At 58.5% G+C, this 20,725-nt stretch overlaps 1 protein-coding gene and 1 non-coding gene across 6 annotated transcripts in view; both read left to right on the top strand.

The window, feature by feature from the left end:
* The window catches only part of EVL (Enah/Vasp-like), a 135,133-nt gene that overhangs the window by 107,119 nt on the left and 7,289 nt on the right, over nucleotides 1-20,725 (top strand). For all 5 annotated transcript variants that reach the window (XM_064486246.1, XM_064486247.1, XM_064486245.1 and 2 more), the window contains exons 4-9: nucleotides 8,852-8,915; nucleotides 11,271-11,341; nucleotides 12,080-12,309; nucleotides 13,101-13,222; nucleotides 16,123-16,183; nucleotides 20,066-20,129. In XM_064486246.1, coding sequence (XP_064342316.1) covers nucleotides 8,852-8,915; nucleotides 11,271-11,341; nucleotides 12,080-12,309; nucleotides 13,101-13,222; nucleotides 16,123-16,183; nucleotides 20,066-20,129 — 612 coding nt within the window. The remainder of the gene's footprint in view (nucleotides 1-8,851; nucleotides 8,916-11,270; nucleotides 11,342-12,079; nucleotides 12,310-13,100; nucleotides 13,223-16,122; nucleotides 16,184-20,065; nucleotides 20,130-20,725) is intronic.
* LOC116153658 (U7 small nuclear RNA) lies at nucleotides 20,626-20,687 on the top strand. Its single transcript, XR_004137551.1, has one exon. It is a non-coding gene; the product is annotated as a U7 small nuclear RNA (small nuclear RNA).

The raw sequence follows: 20,725 nt of genomic DNA on the forward strand, positions 1-20,725 counted from the left end.
GACAAGCCTGGTGAAGGTGGCTGGGGGCTGGGCCAGGCATGTTAGCATGTGGGAGGCCTCCGGTCCCAAAGTGAGGGTTTCCCACGGGACCATAGTTTCCTGGCCAAGGAGCCGTACGGAATAGCTGTAATGTCTGAAGTTCCATGTGAAACCATGGGCTCAAGGAGACGGGCCTGAGACCGAGAGGCTGGCTGGGGGCTGCTGGAAAGCCCCCAGGTAGGAGGCCATGAGGCTGGGATCCAGGCAAGGCAGAGGTTTGTGGGAGAGACAGTGTGTCGTGGAGACCAGTAGAGGGCAGAGAGCAGGAGAAACCCAAGTCTGACAAGGCGGGTGGGTGTTGCTTTCGTGAGAAGATGCTAACGTGGATTTCAGACACGGAGGGTTCGGTGTGATGCCGGGTTGAGGCATGCCCCACGAACATTCTTTGGCACTTTGCGCCATGCTCTGTGCAGGATGCTGGGGTCCAGAGAAGGGTGGACATGGGATTTGCTCGCAGGGAGCTCCCAGTTCAGTGGAGTAAACAGAATTTCCATACTGGTGGTGAGAGCATCTCGTAGGACACTGAGGCCCAGGATCCCACAGCAGAGCAGGCGGAGAGGGAGAGTAGAGGAAGCAACCCATGCGGCCACCTGCGAAGCCAGGGAGGCCCCAGGGAACACTCATTTAACCTGGGCTGTATGGGCCCTGGGGCTTTACCAGTTAGGGGATTACAGACAGCCTTCCCGGCAGAAGGAACAGCCACTGTGCCCACAGGTGTGACGGCAAAAAGGAGTCCAAGGCGTGGAAGAAAGGCATTCGTGCTGGCAGGGGAAGGGTTGGTTTCCTGCGGGCCTTGGAGCCGCTCGGGCTGGGAGAGAAAACAGGAGGGGCGAGAAGGCTGAGAGAAGCAGGACAGGAGTCTGAGGAGCAGCCGGTGGGAAGCCCAGAGGGAGCCTGGGAAGAGCTGGAGGCCGGGCTGCACACTGCCTGGGGGCTCTTCCTTGTCCAGTCACCCCTTCCCTCCGGCTCCGCACTCCCCTCGTCCCCTCCCACAGCCCACAGGGGACAAGAGGAGAGCAGGCCACCAGGGGAGGTTTCTCTGGAAGACACCTGGCGTCACCAGGGCCGTAGGCTGGCCCCACAAGGGCCCTTCAGGGCCCCCAGAGCTTTCTGGAGTCGGGGAGAGCGGAGGGCTGTGATAGGTTAGTTGGGAAGCCTCATTAAAGATTGAAGCACGAAGCCCATTTGACGGCTGGCCGGCGTATCGGTTTCCCACTGCCCAAGCCAGGCGGCTGAGGAAGGAGAGGTAAGTGGGCAGGATGCGAGCAGCGCGCCTCCCGGACTGCGCCCAGGGCCCTGCCCGTAATGGTCAGCAGGGAGTGGACCTTCCACTGCTTCTGCTTCTGCCACTGCGACTGCACCGTGCTTTGCAGAGTGAGCTGTAGGTGATGGGAGCCCCTTCCTCCTTTTCCTGCTCCTCCTGGGGCCTCCCCTTTCACTCCCAGGTGCTGTGGTGGTGGGGAGGGCATGAATTCTGAGTCTTGGGATGAAGTCTCTGTCGCTGACAGAGGGTGGAGGTGCTATTCTGCACTAAGACCTTGCAGAAGTTTGGGCAGGGCAGCAGCATGCGGACTGGGCATCAGCAGGTTTGGGCTCTAGTCCCAGAGTCCCGTCCACTTGGGGCGCGTGTGGCCTTGGAAAGTCGCTCACCCTTTCCAAGCCTCAGTTTCCCTGTCTATAAAATAGTCCTGATGGTTGAGCCCTGGATCACTGAGCAAATTAATCACAAAAATGATGCAGAGATGCTTTGTCACACGGATGATAAACATGTGATAGATTTTATTGCACTTTATTCTGTCTGAGAGTCTTTTCAAGGTTATGTGTCCTGAAAGGAGCGCATTAGGAAAGGGAGAAGACATTTTACTAGGACAGTAAGTGGCCTAAGGACCACAGCCTGAGTGGGGCCAAGCAGGCTGGTTGGCGGAGCCCTGGCCTGGAAGCTGGGAGGCCGGGGTTCCAGCCCCGTTTACCCCTCTTCGGATGTGTTCTTAGGCAAGTGCCTCCCTTCCCCCTGGCCTCAGGACCCCTCTACACCAGGAGAGGGGACACTGCTCACTGGCACTTGCTGTCACTGTTAGAGTGAGAGGCCTTTCCTCTCTAGAGTACCATGTTGGTGCTTAATTGCAAGGGCTGGTAGGTGCTTCTTCTTGTATGGCCTTGGACAGTTAGTCCCTCTCTGAATTGCAGCCTTTGTGTCTGTACATGCTGACCTCCAGGGTCTACAGATCCCTAGATACTGGCCTCTTAGATACAGCTTTAACCGCTACTCACCCTGGGGCTGAGCTGTAACTGGCGGGCCCAGGTCTGAGGGTCTATTGCAGGATTGCAGTGGATGATAAATGAACTGACTCTGGTGATCCGAGTGAAAACAAAGCAAACTGCCTCATGTATCAGCCACTGTGAACCTAAATTCATTGGTAAGGACTGGGAAGAAAAGACACTAGAAGGTCCACACACAGGTTAGCTTTAACCGAGCACCTGGCCTGGCAGTGAGTGGCAGTCAGGATTTGTCTGTGCTGAGCCGAGCTCAGGAAGTGGTTAAGCATCCCTGCCGGGGCTTCCCAGGTGCAGAGCTGGTGAGGCAGCTGCCTGTCTAACCCGAGCCAAGCACCAGCCTGCTGGTGTGGACAGAGCCCTGGGCCAGGAGACACTTGTCCTGGGCACTGGTCCCAGCTCTGCCACCAGTCCCTGTGTGGCCTTGGCAAGGTGGCTCTGAAGACCACGACCAGGCCAGGTCTTAGGCCCAGATCACAGGCTCCATTCCCACGTGGCCACTTGCTTGCTTGGCAGCAGAAACCTTGACACAAGAGGGGAAGGCTGAACCCCATCCCAGAGTGTCTCTCTGAGCCAACCAGTGAAGGAGCCTCTGGAGAAAGAAGGAGCCGGCCAGAGAAATGGTGCTGGGAGGGGCTCCGAAAGGCTTGGGTTCTGCCCAGCCCAGACCAGGTGGCTGTCGCTTGCTGGCCAGAAATTCCATCAGGTGTCACTGAGCAGGTGCTGGATCCTTTGTTTCTGGCGCTGTTGGGATCTCAGGTTCCATCTTTTCAGGAGGCCCAAGGGATGCCTTTCCTATAGAGACTGCCTGGAAACCTAGCCTGTCCCTTCTGTCCCAGAGGAGCTGGGGCCAGTGTCCCAGGGCCTCATAAATGTTAATGGGCAGCAGGAGGACGGCCTTTCTCAGGAGGAGGCGTCAGTAGTGCTGGGGCTCGTCTGCCACCTTGGCTGCGTGATTGAAGTGCGGCGCCTATGCCGGGGAGCTGTGTGGCTGCACCGGCCTGAGTCTGAGCGGAGTCACAGCGGAGCCTTGTCCCCTCCTGAGGACTCTTAGCCTTTTGTTTCTTTACTATAAGGTGATGCATCCTGCTTGTGCATAATTTGGAAGTTCAAAAGGAGAATACCACCATGATCCAGAGATAGCCACTGTTAGCATTTTGATGTAGTTCCTTCTTTGTCCTTTTAAATTGTGAAGATTTACAACTAGATGATCCTTGATTCCATTCTTCTCACTTTGTAGAAAACCCAAGCGCAGAGAGCCAAGGGGCTTAACTACTTAGTGGCCAAACTCCATGAAGAACCCAGGTCTCCTGGCTCCAGTTTCCCTCTGCAGGAGATTTGTGTAAACTGGAACAGTCCAGAGAGACCACCCAGGAATGGAGAGGGACTGCAGAGTAGGGATGAGGGGCAGTGGGAGGGCTGGGGCTGTCTTTCCTGGGTGAGGACGGGGTTGGGGGTAGCAGGAGAACCGCTCTCCACCATCCAGACCCCGGTCTGGTCCTAACCGGCACCCCGGGAGCAGTGCTAGCAAGCTGGGCTTCAGCTCACTGGGAGGTCGACCTTGTGACTGCGAGAACTGCCCTCTACCAGGCGCCTCTGGGGTTTGGGCACGAAGTCCCATCACCCAGGGCCAGACCCGGGACCCGTCAGGCTCTGCACAGCTCTGAGAACCTCTGGTGCAGATCCTTCTCCTGGGACAGGAGCATTTGCACACTCTTCGCCCAAGCACTCTGTGGACAGGACACCTGGGTGGGGACAGGTAGGATGGCAGCAGGCAGGCCGACCCACAGTCTCCCTCCACAGGTACTGAGGCTGCACCTCGGGGGCCGAGCTCCGGCAAAGAAAGGTGCACCAGGCATTTGAGCAGCAGCCCCTCTGCCTTCCCCATGGCGCCCGCCCTCTTCCTCTCTCCCTTCCCTCCTCTCCCTTCACACTCCTGCTCCTGCTCTGTTGTTTCTTTGCTTGGCTCTTCCTGCTCCTCTTTAGGACCCACCCCTCTCCTCTTCCATCCCTTCTGCCTCACCCTTCCCCCCCACCAGGTGGAGAAGCCTCACCCCTGTTCTTGGGTTTAAGCTGGTTTCACTCTTTACCTGCTGAGTGGCCTCGAAGATGTCCCTTAAGTTCTCCAACTTTCCAGCTTTCTTCTGGATAAAATACGTATCACACCAGGGCCCCTGGATGGGTGCGGATACGTGAGGTGACATTTGGGAGTCTCTGCACTGGACTCAGCACGTGGCCTCGTAGCTGCTTAGTGGACGTGAGCACCCCCACCCCGCCCCCGTGTCCCATTCCCTTGTGTTTGCCAGGAGCTGCCCACCGCTGCAACCTGCAGGGCCCCCTGCTCTAGTGTCTGCAGGCTTGTGAGGCCCGTCCCCGCTCAGCCCCGGCTATCCCCGCAGCTGTGACGTAAGAGCTCTAAGAGTACCCACCTGCTCGGTCTCAGCCGTTGGTTGGAGAGCTTTAGGCAGTTTGCCTGGGTCCTGGTCATTTATTTATTCAACAAATATTTGTCAAGTGTTGACCGTGTGCCAGGAACTATGTTAAGTGCTGGGAAAGTGAACAGGACAGTTATGTGCCAGGAGATAAGGAGTCGGGCTATGTGCCCGGTCCTTTTTGCTGTCTTTTCTGGCACATACAGGCAGACATAGTGTGTCCTAGGGGACACGGGGCTGGGGCTGCACATTGCAGCGTGACCTGGGGTAGGGCTGAGGGGTCGGCCACTCTGGGTTCCTTCTCCCGGGAGCCTGATCATGTGCGGCCTTCCCCTCTCATCTGCTGTCCCCTGCCCCGTTCTGTTAAACAAGGGCAACTTCCCCCAAAGATGATCGCACTTCATGTTGGAATCTTGGTCAAAGACAGAGGCTGCGGAAGCCTGCAGCAGGGGCACAGTACCAGTACAGGGGTGCTGTCAGCTAGCCTGGGAGTGGCCTTATGCCCTCCCCGCTCACAGGGGAGGGCCTGGGGGTGAGGCCTGACCAGGTCCATAGGGAGCCCCAGGAAGCAATGCCCCCACCACTCAGATGGCTCACCTGGGGACCCTCAGCCACCAGCTCCCATCCCTTCTGACCGGCCTCCTCTCCCCTGCATCGCCTCCTTCTGGGTGGGCTTGTGCTATAGTCTAGCCATCCTCACCCTCCCCTCTAGTTTTGTTTGTCCTCTGTGTTCCCCCAGCTCATGACCCCCAAGGATAAAAAGATCTCAAAGTCACCATAAGCTTTTGTAGGAGTGGGTGTCTGATGAGACTTAGACTTAAAGCTGAAACATGGGCCTCGGAGAACGAGAAGTTGGCTCCTTCCCCGAGAAGCATCTGCAGGACTCGGAGCAGATGAGCCTCTGTGCCCTTGCTCCTTTCTGTTCAGACAGAGGCTTCATCAGACATGGGTCACCCTCTGCCCTGGCTGGCCACCAGGGGGTGAGCTATGCCGTGGGCTGGACCCACAAACCACCAGAAATTCACAGGCACTCTGCTCCTCCCGGTGTCTGTTCCGTGTTCCACATTAAGTGTTCCTGCCTTTGTCACATGTACGTAGTGCCAATTAGGCTGTTTATTGTGACTTTGGCAAAAGCTGTTTGAGGTGAGTGAGAGAAAGGTAGGAGCTGTCTTAGTTGGAGCCCCCAGGGGGTGGGCCAGGCCCCAGCCTCTTGCAAGATCAGCTCTCAGGCTTGACAAGCTTGTGACACCAAGGCCAGTGCCACCAAGCCCCGTGGCCTTGGGCAGGTCCCCTCACTTCTCAGAGCCACCAGCACCCATTCTGTGTACCTCCCGGGGCTGGTGGGACCAGCTGGGCAGGGAGGGCAGGCGTCAGGAGACCGAGAGAAGGAAGCAGCTGCGAAGTGGGAAGCGAGGTGCCTTCTGACAGAACTGGCGCACCTTCCTGCTCCGCCGTGTCTCCAATTCCAGCTGTCTCCTTCAGAGGGGTCTCGTGGGCTGGGGCCAGAGCTCCCTGGGAGCAGTGAGGCTGGACTTGCCCTGCCCTGTGGAGGACCAGGCCAGCTGGGGGTGCTGGGAGGCCATCCAGCCCAGCAGGCAGAACGAGGAACCCAAGCACAGGACCACCGCAGACCACGCCGTGGGCAGCTGGCTGCCGGCTGGGGTCCTGACAGAGGGTGGGGAGCAGTTCCCGTGACAGAGGCCAGGCCAGGAGGCGCAGAGAGACCTTTGAGCGCTGGCAGGGCCCAAGCAAGGCCAGCTCTCAGTGAGGGCGGGCTCCCAGCCTCAGGCCACGGGCCACACAGGAGCTCAGTCCCCGGAAGAAGGGCACGATCCAGACCACAGGCGTGGGCTCAGCAGTGGAGGCGGGTCTTGGGACGAGTCAGAAGCCCAGCTGTCAGGCCTGAGCCCCAAACACTGGGCTGAGGTGTCTTGAATCCTGCCTTGGCTGGGATGAGCGGGTGGGCACCTGTCCGCCAGGAGACACCTGAGCACCGTCAGGGGGCTACAGCCCCTCAGCCAGCCAGCTCACTCTTCATTCTCCTGGCCAGTCTCAGCCAACACCACGGTGTGACTGAATTTAGGAAAGAAAGGAGCATTTTGCAGGTAGTCGGAGCCTGGCTCTGCCACTTGCTGCCTGTGACCCCTGAGCAAGTGCGTCACTTCCCTCTTCTGGGCCATCTCCTCGCCCGTTACAGGCCCTCTTGGGAGCCATCTGGCTGGGTTGTGAGAAGTAAAACGAGTTTAAATTAAGAACGCCTCACACCGCCGTGCAGCGGTGTTCTCACATTCGCTCTCTGGTTTCCTGAGAACAAGGAGGGGAGGAGCCTCGCAAGTGGGAGAGAGGAGAGAGCCCCTCGCTGTGGATTTTTTTTTAATTGGGAATGTTTATTTACTTTATGAGACTTTAAAATTTTTCTAATCTCTGAACATACTTACGTGTTATTTATAGTCAGAGAAACTAATTTTTAAAAAAAGCAGAATTATTATATGTTAAATAAAGCAAAAAAATGTGTTTAAAGACAAGGAAAGAAAACTATTATTTATTTCACACCTACTATGTGCCAGGCCACTGACACTTACGGAGGCACCACTGTAAAAAGTACGCAGGCACCTCTCCTGCCCATCCTCTGAGAACAGCGGGAGGCACTGAGCAAGGTCAGACCCAGGCAGGTCCACCCAGGGGAGGAACTTTCCCTCTAGTGCTGGGAGGCCCTCCTCCCATCAAGCAGCTGGCCCACTGCCCACCATCTGGACCGTCCTCTTTCCCCAACCGAAGCATCCACACGGGGCCAGGAAGGGGCAAAGCCTGGCTCACTGAAAACTTGCAAGAAGCTCATGCTGGGGCTTAAGGACCAGGCACTGCCGCATATGGAAGCTACCCTCCGGCCTGGGAAGGGCTGTCACACCTGGTGATAGAAGTCAGGCCTTCATCGGTGGATGTGTTTGTGACCTCGGTGTAGGACCGAACCTGCTCACCTGGAGTGCTTCCATTGCTGGTATCATGCTAGGAGTGCCTGCTGGGAGGCACAGAGGGGTTCCTGTGCTGCGCAGGAGGTGGCCCTAGAATCAGATGACCTGTTTCAGCTTTGAGATCCTGTTACTCACTGTCCCATTGTGCCCTTGATCCAGGGGACCACCTGCTAATCCCTCAGCTGCTGGAAGCACCTGGTGGGAGAGGCCCTCTGCCCATCGTATTTTGTCATAGGCTGAGCGCTGCCGGCACCTCGTCCCAGGGAGGAGACAGCACCCCTTCCCCACCTGGGCAGTGGGGCCTGAGACCAGCTTGCCCAGAGCCCCTCCCCTGCCACTGTGACTCTGCAGTTCCCCAGGGACACCTGAGCTGGCAGACAGAAGGAACAATCAGTTCTGTCTCAGACTGGAGCAAAAGCCTGATTTTCTTATAAATGTAACAGCACCAGCCCATCTGAACACGAGATACACACCGCAGACCTCGTCTGCTCCGGGCCCTGCCTTCGGGGTCCAGGGCGGGAATGTGGCTCCGCAGTTGCTCCATCAGTGACGGGCTCGGCCACCTCTGCCTCCACTGTCTCTTTCCCACCCCGCACCTGCAGACTCTTAGATGCAGGCGGGAGGGCATCACGTTGTGAGGAGCATGGATGTGGCCAGACTCGGTGCTGAGCCCCTGGCTCTGACACTTGCCTGCTGTGGGTCATTCCTTTGCTCAAAAGGCAGAATAAAATGGATCTACTGGATTTGGTGATTTTAGTTAAAACAGCTTTGTGGGACATGAAGAGGCCAAAGGCAGATGTTAGAGGGTTGAGGGGACAGTGGCAAGTGAGGAAGTAGAAACAGCAAGTGCAGTTTGAGAGGGGAGGAGAGCGAAGGGTCAGCAGCTCCAGGGGATGATTCTGAACCGTGTGAAAAATAGGATCCCGTTTATTGGCTCCAAGGGAGGAGCCACAAGAAAAGGAGAAGGAGGTGACTGAGGCTGAGATGGGGATGGGGTATCACAAGGGTGAGAAGCAGCTGATGAAACCATCTCCGCTGAGACCAGGACGGGCAGAGGTGGGTGGAGTCCCAGCTGTGTTTGTCGGAGTCTCCTCTCTGCTGACCGTTGTGCTTCTGTGCTTCTCTGCCCCACAGGCCCCTCCACCCAGCGTCAGGTGCAGAATGGCCCCTCTCCTGATGAGATGGACATCCAGAGAAGGTAACCGATCGCCCGGCAGGGGCCAGCCTGGAGGATACATCTGAGGCCAGGGCCAGCACTCCCAGGGAGACCCTGGGGGTTGGGGGGGAGCAGGCCTGACCAGAAAGGAAGGGGGGCAAGTTTCATTGCTGCTTTGCCAGAGTGACGATGAGAGCAGGGGGTCTCGCGGAGAGAGAGCACTACCAACTTCCAGTCCTGCAGCCCTCGTGACAAGCTTGGCTGTGCCCTGAGAGTTGTTCACCTGCTGACTTCAGCGCTCCCAAGTGTGTCAGGGGGCAGTCATCGTGAGATTCAGGGCTGTACTGCGGGGGATGGGCAGACAGTCCCGCCAGGCCTGTGACTGAGGCCTGTGGCCTTGGCCCTGTCCTGTGCTGCTCACCCCTTGCTGCTTGCCCCTCACTCTGCCCGAAGGCCTCGTGAGCCCTGGTCCTGCCACTCTCTTGCTGGATGCCTTGGGCGGGTGCCTTGGCCTCTCTAGAGGATCTTAGGTTCTTAAGCACCCTGCACCCTACCCGCTCACCTCCCAGCTGAGGCCAAAGCAGGCAGAGGCCGTGAGGGCACTTTGTGAGCTGTACCTGCTCTTGGACACCTTGGCCAGGGCTGTGCTGTAGTCCTCCTTGAGCCAGCCTATGAAGGAGGCAGCTTCCATGGGATTTAGACCATAGGGTGACCACCTCCCCAGCCCCCTCCAATGAGGAGGAAGGACCAGTGCCATGGTCCTGAAGTTATGGAATAGGTCATGGTGGCCAAGGAGGGAGCAGCACCCCCCGGTCACATTGCCAGGAAAGGCAGGGCCAGGGCTTGAACCTGGTCTGTATCGCTGGGGTGGGGCTCTGCCCCTCTAAGAGGCTGGGAGTCCCAGCTCTGTGGGAGCTGTGCTGCGGAGGCAGGCCTGGTGCAGGCATCCTCACCCAGGTTCTCCGAAGAGGACATCACTGCAGGGGCCTGTCATGAGACTCTCGCAGAGCCCTGGGCTGGGAGCTGGGGAGGCCGATGTACCCCCAACCCCTTGCCCGGCAGCAAGGCTCTCAGGGAGTTCTCTCCTCTAGCCTCTCCTGCTCTGAGCGTCTTCGGGCCTCGTGGTGAACTTTGCAACCTTGGGCAAGTTACCGCCATAGGCCTCGGTTCCCTGTTTGAAGATGACAGTGTTAACCCTTGGTCTGCTGGTCTCAAGCAAATGACGTAGAGACAAGAATATGCTTCCTAGAGTGTGTGCAGGTGGGAGCGGTTCCAGTACTGTTTCTCAGATGAGCCAGCTGAGGCTCAGAGAGTGGAAACCACTTGCCCAAAGTGAGTGAAAGTTAAAGGCAGAACCAGGGCTGGCAGTCTAGTCGGGCCCAGAGAAGAGCGTGTGGGTCCTAAACAGACCCTGCGGCTGCTATCACAGAACTGTTTCGCACCACACACCTCTCTTCCCCACCACCCAAGTCCAGAGTTCAAGGCCACTGGCTGCAGAGAGCCGTTCAGTTTCATCTGCAGTCCACTGTCCCCGAGCCGAGTGATCCCTGAAGGTCAGTTTGTCAACTTCAGGGGTCAGAACATCAGGGATAGCCACAGGGCTCAGTGGGCATCAGAGCAGCCCTCGACCCCACGCTCGGTTAGGGGGCCGTTAGAGCTGGCTCTCACCAGTTAAAGCCTTGCTGCCCTCCCTGGTCGACACGCTCTCTCAAGCCCCTCCTGCCCCAGCATCTCAGCGCCAGATTCTGTGGACGTGTTTGTGGGTCAGTGTCCTCATTCGACCGGCCTTTAAGAGCAGCCCAAGGCCACCCTGCCGAGGAGCTAGGAGGTCAATTCTGCTGAGGCACACCTAGCCCTGCGGTGCAGCCTTCCGATGGGCCTCTAGGTGGAGGCCAGGCCTGTGGCTGGAGTGAGGATGTGCAGCCTCAGTGTCCACTTCTCTTGACAGCCAGCAGTGCCTGAAAATTGACCCAGGAAGCTCAGCCAGGTGCAGTCAGAACAGGGGATCCTGAGGTTGTGTCTGCTGAGGCCGTAGGCCCCCAAGCCAGGTGAGCTCGTCCAGCCTAGGGGAAAGCTTGGTCACTTGGCCAGATGGTCACCTGAGCCTTTACAAGGGACCCCCTGCTCAAGTGTACTGAGACCCAGTGGGCTGCTGGCGCTCACCTGTCTGGGGGCCTGGAACCGGTCACGCGCTCCGCCTCTGTCAAGTGGGGCAGCAAGCCCAGTGGCCAGGGCCCGGGGGGCCGAGGCAAGCTCATCGCTCAGCCCCCAGGCCAGGTGCACGGCGGGCTTCCAGGGTCGCCAGTGAAGCCTGCTTTTGCTGCCCGGGCTCCGACACAGAGCTGCCTTGTTCTCGCTCCGAGAAGTCAGCCCCATTCTGCTGTGATCGCTTTTCAGACAAGTGATGGAGCAGCAGCAGCACCAGCAGCAACGCCAGGAGTCCCTCGAGAGAAGAACCTCGGCCACAGGTGAGAGCCCCTCGGGGCCTGCTTCCAGCCCCCACGCTCAGATGGTGCCCAGGGACACGCTGGCCACTCCGCGGCGAGCTGCTGGTTGAGTAGGCCTCGGAGTGTGACAGCCACATCAGGTGAACGTCAGAAAACAAGAGAACAGAGCAGAGGGTGAGGGGATTAGCTCAGCCTGGCCCAGCCCCTGCCCACCAGCCTCTGGTCCTCCCACCCTCATTCCCTGAGTGGACCGTGTCTCAGGCACCATAGGAGCGGCTAGGGATGCTGCAGTGGACAAGGATGCAGCCCTTGCCCCAGGGAGCTCACTGTCCACTCGGGGAGACAGAAGAATGACCCTGGGTCAGTCACAGCTGCTTCTCAGGGACTAACATCTGCCAATGCCTCGCAGGGTGCTAGGTGCTGAGAAGGAACAGAGAAGGAAAGAAAGATTCAGTATGTGCCACCCAAGAGCTCCCTCTCCCACGGGAAGACCACAGATGAGTAACAGAAAGTCAGCTGAGCTCAAGGGACGTTAAGCAAGTACGAGACACTGTGGGTCCAGCCAGCCCCCAGAATGTTAGGGAGACCAGCATAGGGAGTGACTGGAACAGCACCAAATGCATCCTGTGGGGGCTTCCTGGAAGAGGCAAACTTGAGCTGTTCCTCATCCCACAGAGGAGCAAGCTGCCCCCTGTCCCTGCTCCCAGGGAAGCACCAGCTGAGGGCTGGGGACTGACCAAGCCCACTGCTGTGTTTCAGGACCCATCCTCCCACCGGGGCATCCCTCATCTGCAGCCAGCGGCCCCCTCTCATGTAGTGGGCCTCCACCCCCACCCCCACCCCCTGTCCCACCTCCCCCGACGGGGGCCACCCCCCCTCCGCCACCCCCACTGCCAGCTGGAGGAGCCCAGGGCGCCAGCCACGACGAGAGCTCCGTGTCAGGCCTGGCCGCTGCCCTGGCTGGAGCCAAACTAAGAAGAGTCCAGCGGGTAAGCATCCCTGGGCACCGGTGGGCAGACAGGGGACTGGGCTGAGGGTCAGGTTTCCAACTGCAGATGGGAGGACCCTCCCCTGTCAGGGGTGCCCCGACCCCGACGGCACCTCCCACCTCCTCAGTTGTGGCAGCGCCGTGTGTCTGAGCCGTGAGGGCTCCCAGGCATGTGAACTGCTTCTGACCCTTCGCAAGTAGAGCAGAGGTATCCCCTCGTAGAAGAGGAAGTGGAGGCCTAGTCGTCTGAAGTCTAAACGACTTGTTCAAGGCACACAGTTTGTCAGTTGCAGAGTCTAGACTCTGGCCCGGGGTCTCCAGAATTCAAGTCCCTTGTCTTTGCATCTCATGTCCTGGAGATCAGCTCCCTCGGGCTCGCCCTCCCCGGCCTTCCGCAGTGTCCTGGAAGGTGGGGCTTCTCGAAGAAGGCTGCATGTGCAGCTGTGGTTCTAAGAACACCTCTAATACAGAATTTGACCTCCTTCCTAAGAGCTGCCCCTCCTCGCCAGCCCATTCCTGTCATGCTGGTCTTGGCAAGGGTGCTGACCATGTGTCAGTGGACCTGGGCCGTGTCTGCTGACTGTGATGACGTTCCAGTCCTGCTCGTTCTCAGGCCTCTGGTTTCGTCAGCAGCACATGGGTTGGAACTGGGACTGGATGGCCCCAGGCCGCTCCCAGCACTGTCTTTGCAAGAATCACACATCCACACTCACATGTGTCCACCCCCTTTTTCTGCTCAAGTAGTGTCCTGCCATGGGCACCAGGCTAAAACACAACATCCTTTCCCCTCAGCCGGAAGATGCGTCTGGAGGCTCCAGTCCCAGCGGGACCTCAAAGTCTGATGCCAACCGGGCAAGCAGTGGGGGTGGAGGAGGAGGCCTCATGGAAGAGATGAACAAACTGCTGGCCAAGAGGTGAGTATTTAGGCTTCCCCTAAACCCCACTGCTTGTCAGGAGGCTCCTGCTCCCCAGAATCGAAAGGAGCAGCCCGGCCAGCCCCAGGATCCACATCACCTGCATTCAGCTGAGCAGGGGACTGTTAATCAGGTTTTCCCTTCTCCAGGGGTCAGAGACATCAAGCCAAAAGGAGTCCTCTAAAGTCTAACTTCTTCCTCATTTCATTTTAATGATGCGTGTCAAAGCGTCTGCCATGTACCAGCCTTATCCTGAGCAGAGGGAGATTTGGGGATTGTTTCAGAGATAGATTCTGAGGGGGGCGAGGAGATTCCCCCATGGTGAATGCGTGGAGGGGGCCATTATGGAGGACACAGGGGAAGCAGTGATGAACTGGCAGGAGCTCCGAGGACATCACCCCTCAGAGGTGGAACCGCCATTCCCTCCATGTCCCGGTTGGGCCCTGGGGCCCAGTGCCTGGCCATCCAGCTCCGTCTGCACCAGCAGGTGTGGCTCCAGCTGAACCAAGGCCATCAGCCTGTGCTAGGGCGCTTGGTTGTTCCCCAGCTGAATTCTGAGCAGATGGGGCGATCAGACAGCTCCCTCTCGGGAGGGCTACAAAGCTTGGGTTTACTTGTAAACGTGGCAGGGCTGTGGGAACGTGCAGACACGGGTTCCCAGTGCTATGGCTGACCTGGGCACACAGGGCCCAGGAACGGGTGGCGCCTGCCAGAGTGTGCCTTGTTGTCCAGGTGACCCCTCCTGCCTTCTCTCAGTCTCTGGGTTCTTCCCGCTGCCCCCACGGTGGCCGGCCCTGGGCGAGAGCTCTCTGTGCCAGGTCTTTGTTAAACCTGCACAGCCTTGCAAGGACACGTGGGAGACAGGCCCACACAGGGCAGGTAGCTGGTCTGGCCGTGACAGCAGGGGCCAGCCCAGGGCCTCTGTGCACACAGCACCGGGGGAGCCTGCCACAGTGGAGTAGGAGCAGGAGGTGGATCCACAGGCCAAGCCTGAGCTGCACAGGTGCCAAGGGGATGGGCTTTGAGCAGTTGTTGTACAGTGACTAGAAGGTGCAGGGCGACTGGCTGCACAACGGCAGAACACCTCCAGGGGGACCCTGGAGGGCTTCCCAGAGGAGGTTCCACGTGTTCTCCGGTCTGAGGCAGGAGAGGCGAGCACCCCTGGATCCAGGACATGCAGGAGACTGACCAGACCTCAGGCTGGAAGGGAGGGCCTCGATGTGCAAGTGTGTTGGATTCTGTTCCAGAGGGGCCTTGATAAAAATAGAAGATGTTTTTTGAAAAGAAAATATTCACATGCTCCCCAAGTCCAACACCAGTGTGTTCACAATAACAGCTTGGCCTAGATGGTTTAGGCCAAACAGAGAGGAAGTTTCTGAGAATAGGAAGAGGCCAGTGTCCCAGGAGCCGGGAGACACCAGAAGCTGGTGGCAGAGCCAGGCCCCCCAAGAACAAGCACACTGCACAACCCCGCAAGGATCAGTCACTCTGCTCTTGGAAACCCATCTCGATGAAGGATGCTGGGCGGACCCAACAGGAGACTGCCCTCACAAGCTGTTTCTTTGAACGAAGTTCCTTTCGAATTCCTGCCTCCTCCCTCGAGAGCGCGGCCGAGCCCTTTCCCCAGCGGCAGAGCCCGAGGGAATCGTGTCGCTGGCGGTCGCTCCGCGCCGAGCGCTTCCACACATGTTCCTCACAGTGGCTCTTCACAGGACTGAAGGCCTGGTCAGCTGTATGTTTTTAGGAGATTAAAGGCTGGCTCTGGGTAGGAAGAGGTGTCCCAGGCACAGTGGCAGTGGCAGTCCAGGGAGGAGCCGGTGGTGCTTGCACTCAGCGTTGGAAGGGAAGATGGGCAGACAGATTGGAAACAGTGCGGAGAGAGGACTGACCAGGTTCTCTGTCTCACGTGAGGGAGAGCCTGGTGATGACTCCCAGGCTTTGGAGGGGAGTGGTAGGTGGGTAGCCCTGTCCTTCCCGGGATGAGAGGACTGAAGATGGAGGCCCCTTGTGGCCAAGGGGGCTGGGGTGTGGGCTGGTCCCCCAGCAGGTGACAGCTGGCTGGTGGCCCTCACCCTGCCACCGTCAGGCCAGCTTCCCTCCTGAGCGACAGCTCACCTTGTGAGCTCTGAGAGTTGTGTTTGGGTGGCTCCACCAAACTGAAGTTCTCTAAAGCCGTATCTTTGGAGAGTAAGAAGGGCCTCCTTGTGCAGATTTGGGAATTAGCCACACGTAGCAACCACCGAAGCCAGAAAGGAGGCGTGAGTTTTCAGAGCGAATGAGAAAGGAAGTCAGCCATGGGGGGGGTGCCTGATGGGCGCAGAGGGCGTCTGTTGGGGTCTTTCTGAGCATGTGCAGCTCTTCCTGCGTCCAGATTGGGGAGGGTGTGGCTGCTGAGCCCAAGGGTAGGAGGAACTTTAGGATAATGGAAAAAGGTTCCATCCCGCCCCCAACAAGGCCATAGGGCCGCTTCCCCAAGCCAGTTGGCCTGTAGACAGGATGCCCCCAGAGCCTGACCTGTGACAGGACAGCTCTCCTGCCCCTTGTGGCCAGGCCTGGGAGAACCACTGCCACCTAGCCTCCCAGGAACCTGGACAGGGTGCAGACCAACTTCCCCCACCCCTCAGGTGCCATAAGCAGAGATAGGAAGCCCTCAACCCCCCACCTCTCAGCCCAGACCAGGTCTGTGTCCAGGGTCCTGGGAGCAGCACAGAAGGCTTAGACACTCCCCCGGGCATTGCCACAGGCCAGATGGGTGCTTGGACAAGTTGCCTGCTTCACACAAAGCGGGGCCAGGCCCCACCTGTCAGAAAAAGCCTCTGAGGACCAAGCTGTGTCCACCAGAGAGGTGTCGGTCAGTTGGAAACCGTCAGGAGCTGATTGTGTCTTCTTCCTTGTGTTAGGAGAAAAGCAGCCTCCCAAACAGACAAGCCGGCTGATAAAAAGGAAGACGAAAGCCAAACGGTAAGCAAAGCCCACTGCTTGCCCACTCACCAGGAAGGCCCCTTGGCCCCAGACCAGGCCTGGCCCAGGGTGGACTGTGGTGCACCAGGCTGGACATACATGTGATAGATGCTTCACCAGGTGACTTGTAGGAGGGCAGGGGGGACAGAGGGCCTGTGGTGCTCACGTCCATCCTCCCTGCACGGTGGGGCAGGCCCTGCTCACTGAGCATCTGGCAGACGCTGCTCTGCTGGGAGCCCACTGTCTCACCAGGGAATCAGGTAAGAGGCAGAGGAAGATCTGGCCCAGAGGTGCCTTGAGGGAAAGGCCCGGAGGCTGGGGAGCCCAGAAGGGCCCCACAGACAGATCTCAGCCTCCTCAAGGGATTCAGGGTTCGGAGAGTGTGCTCACTGTAGGGAGCATTGCTAGAAAACCAGGGCGGCTGTTATTTTCCAGTTCTGTTCTGAAAAGACTCCGCTTGCATCCATCAACTCCGGTGAGAGCTGCAGGTGAGCTGGGCGGAGGAGCCCGGGACTCCGGCTCTTGTCCCTAGCGGGCGTCCCACAACCTAGTCTGTCCGCACAGATCCCAAGCACCCACCTCCACTTAGGGCAGTGATTTCTCTTTTCCTCCATGTTAAACTTTCCCTGTAAAAATAGACTCTTACTGAAATGGCCGAGTTTAGACCTAAACTACAAATGGTGTACAGGTTGCATCTCAGGGCAGAAGGAGACAGAAGATGCACAACCTCCAGGCACCAGCGTGCGCGCACTGCCGCGCCTCCCCCGTCAGCAGGGCGAGGCTGACCCTGGGCTCCAGCCCTGCCGGAGATTTTCCCTCCCTCCGATCCCCATGCCTGGGCATCTGCGGTCCCCTCAGCGCCCCAGCTAACTCCTGCTTAGCCAGCAATCCTCTGCACACACCTCCCTCGCAGCCCCCCAGGCTAGGCTAGGCTCCCACTACTTGATCCCTGGCCCCCCTCTCCCCACCATGCTTCCCCTCAGCCCTGAGCACACACATTTTTGCTTGTTCGTACTCGCTCTTTCCTGCCAGATCATGAGCCCTGTGGGGGCCAGGCCTGTGTATTCCACTGCCCCCATGCCTTGCACAGAGTACGGAGTTCATCCAGCCAACTACCCATGAATTTCTGAAACTGCACAGGCCTGTCTGCCCGGGAGCCCGGGGTGATCACAGATCTCCAAAGGCTGTGGCCTGGTTTCCACCTGAAGCTTTAGCGCTTCTGAGTCCGCACTGCCCTTCCTAGACGGCTGCTGGCACGTCACGGCCCCACCCCAAGCCCCCAGACTAGCCTCCCCACGCCCCAGGCTCCAGGAAGAGGGTCTCAGATCCCAGGGACCCAGGACCCTTCAGCTCCGAGAGTGGGGTTCTCTTCCTCTCACCCCCTTTCTTCCTTTTGTAAGAAGCCTGCTGATCACTGTGAGCTCTGTTTGCCTCGGTCCCACGCGTGGCCGGGAGGCCGCTGCCCACCCCAGGAGCAGCGCTCCCCGGAGCAGGCCCAGGACGGCCCTGTGCGGCTGAGGGGGTGCGGCTGGGCGGAGGTGCTGGAGCAGGCTTTCCTTTTTGAGCCTTTTCAGTATTGTCCAGATCCTCTTCTGAGCACTGCTAGGTTTACAACTAATGGAAAACAAGCAATGTTGTCTAAAAAAGGAAAGAGCCCCACACGTGGAGTCTCGGGCAGGGGCTCTGCCGCTTGCTGGCCTTGGGCAATGACGTTGCTGCTCCTAGGACCAGTTCCACGGCGTGCAAACCACACCCACGGGGCACCGGGCCGGCAGAGGTGGGCAGGCGCAGGGCTCCCCGGGGCTGCGACCCACAGAACAGAGGTGCCGGGGGCGCTGCGGGGCCTCTTCCCGGCTTGCGGCCGAGGCGTAGCGTCCCTTTCTGTGGGAGGATTCTTACTGATTATTTTTGAAATAATAATAGGATGATACTGAAAACATTTTCCGATTCTTCATTTACTCTAATTTCGCCTCTAATGCTTCCATTCTCACCTGTTTCCTTTGGGTCTTGGTCTCCCTGCACGTGTGTTGATTTACATAGTTTCGTTTATTCGGCTTTCACTTTAAATGAGAGGCCTCAGGAGGCTTGTCCCGAGAGCCACGCCCCAGCACGTTCCTATGCCCCTGGACCAGCGACTCCCAGAGTTCATTTGTTCACCCCACATACACTGGGGGGTGGTTCCTGGTAGGTGCTAAGTCTGCTCTCGGTGTGGGGACCAGGGGTGAGCAGTCGAGGTCCTGGCTCTCACAGGCTCACGTTAGACAGGGGTGAGTGCTGGGGACCTCCTGCGTGGAGCACTGAGCCCGGAGTCCTGGCCCTGGAGGTGGCAGTAGGCGTCTGAGAGCCGTGACTCCAAACCTCAGATGGACCAAATAGGAAGCAGAGAGTTGACAAGGAATGTGACATGGGAAGCAACAGAAGGCGGTTCTTGGGTTTAGTCAGAATTACACAAGTTCAGTCTCGTCAGGTCCGCTGTCTCTCCCTGGTCCAGAGCTCCATGTAGCAGTTGTCTGTGCTTTGCGTAGTAAAAATGGAGGAATTATTATAAACTTAGTAAATGCTGTTTTCTTAACAGTATAAAACCTTTCTAAAATACCTGTGCCCAGTAAATACCAGCTTGTATTACTACTGAGTCACTCACCTCCGTCACGAGCATCACCGCACACTTAGGCCCCGGGCAGGGCAGACACGTGTGTGCCAGCTTCAGAGAGCCCTGTTGCGGGCCAGGCCCTGTGTGCACCAGGGCTTCAGGGTGTGTAGGACATGGCCTCTGTCCTCGAGGGAGGACACAACAAGCCGGCTGTGGACAGAAGAAGTGCTGAGAGCCCAGACAGAGGAAGCAGCGGGGCCTTGGGAGTGGAGGGGGAAGACGCGGAGCCATGCCGAGAGCTCCCAAGAGAAGCAAGTTTGCCCTGAGGTGTGAGAATTATGGAGCGTGCAGGGCACAGGCACCAAGAGCGGGCATGTCTGGAGGACACCGGGGCACACGGGCAGGCAGGTGGCACTAAGTGCCCGGAGGCTCGAGGCTCCACCCGGCCCACTGGTCAGGCCTGCCTCCCACGGGCAGTGGGGTGACTTCAGGGCTCTTAGCAGAGGGGTTGTGAAGACAAACCTAGGTGTTAGAACTCACTCCGGCAACAATATCATTGAACTTGAGGGCTGGTTGGGTTGAAGATAACCTTTAGAACATTGTGGAGTCCTTTGCCCTCCCTCCTCTCTGCTGTGGAGAAAAGTGACCTGTGCCTGGGGCCTTACGCAGTCAGGGGTCTAGGCCTCAGGCTCTGCCCGTGCCCAGCCTTGATCCCCCAGGGCTGACCCGAACTCGATTCTTGGAGCCCCAGCCATGTAGCCAGTGCCCTGCATAGCACCCTCTGGGGTCACCCCCGACGTCTGGTCCTCATAGCAGCCAGTGGCGGCGTGACCCAGGCCCGGAGAGGGGAGGCCCCTTAGGTGGGTCCCGCCTGGTTCCTCCCAGGGCTGCAGAAGGGTCACAGAGGACAAGGGGCAGAAGCACCTCGTGAAGTGCCCCCGCCCCCGGGGCCCAGGCCGCGTCCCCTGCACTCGTGAGAAGCCGGCCAGGCCCACGGCGGGCTCAGCGATGGGAGAGCTGGCTTCGGGCTGTAAAGGAAGTCTGCCCTGCGCCGTGGGGGCCTGTCTCCTCCCGCCTTCCTCTTCCCTGGCCTCCGCGCAGTAACCAACTCCCCGCCACCTCCTGTGGTTTTCATCTGTTAATCATTTCATTGTTTCAGTGATTATGAAAGTGATACATGTTCATTAGATAATTTGGAAAACTGAGGTTTTCTAGATGACCTGGCCCAGAGGTGCCCTGCCCAGCCAGCCTTCCTAAAGAGGCCAACGGCAGAGCTTTTCTCTTCGTTTCAGGAAGAGCCGAGCACTTCTCCGTCTCCAGGGACCCGAGCAGCCAGCCAGCCCCCCAACTCCTCAGGTAAGGGCGCCAGCCTGCCCGCGCCAGGCCCAGGTCTTAGAGCAGGAGGGGCGCTTACAGCTAGGCCATCTGGTCCCACCACCTCACTTCACGGGTGAGCAGAGGCCACCCTCATGGGGGCACCCTGCCCTCTTCCGCAGAAGCCCCTGCATCCCCCGGAGGAGCCAGGCTGACTCACTGAACCCGGGAGGGAGTGGGATGTGCTGGAGGGAAGACCGCCCTGTCCAACCCTCTTCCCAGCGGCCTGCCAGCGCCACCGAGAGGTGTGGCGGGGATCACGCCCAGGGCTCAGGTTCCCTGCCCTGGGCCAGTGCTCTGAAGAGGGCTGTGTGAATGTCGCATCTGTGTCTCCCGGCAGAGTGCCGGCTGTGATGGACGTTTTGGTGATCACAGTGAGCCTTGCTCCCTGAGAAGTCAGGCAGATGAGGTGTGTGAAATAAGGGGATCTCCCCCAGTCTGAGCTCTGGGACGTGGAGTGTAGTTAGAAGAGTGCCTTAAGTGTTACAGCTCTTTTAGAATTTGTCTAGCAGTTTCTCCGGTCTGCACCAGAAAGCCCCCACGAGGAGGAAAAAAAAAAAGTGTGCCTTGAGGATCTA

Source organism: Camelus dromedarius, chromosome 5, assembly GCF_036321535.1.
Source record: "Camelus dromedarius isolate mCamDro1 chromosome 5, mCamDro1.pat, whole genome shotgun sequence".
Lineage (NCBI taxonomy): Eukaryota > Metazoa > Chordata > Mammalia > Artiodactyla > Camelidae > Camelus > Camelus dromedarius.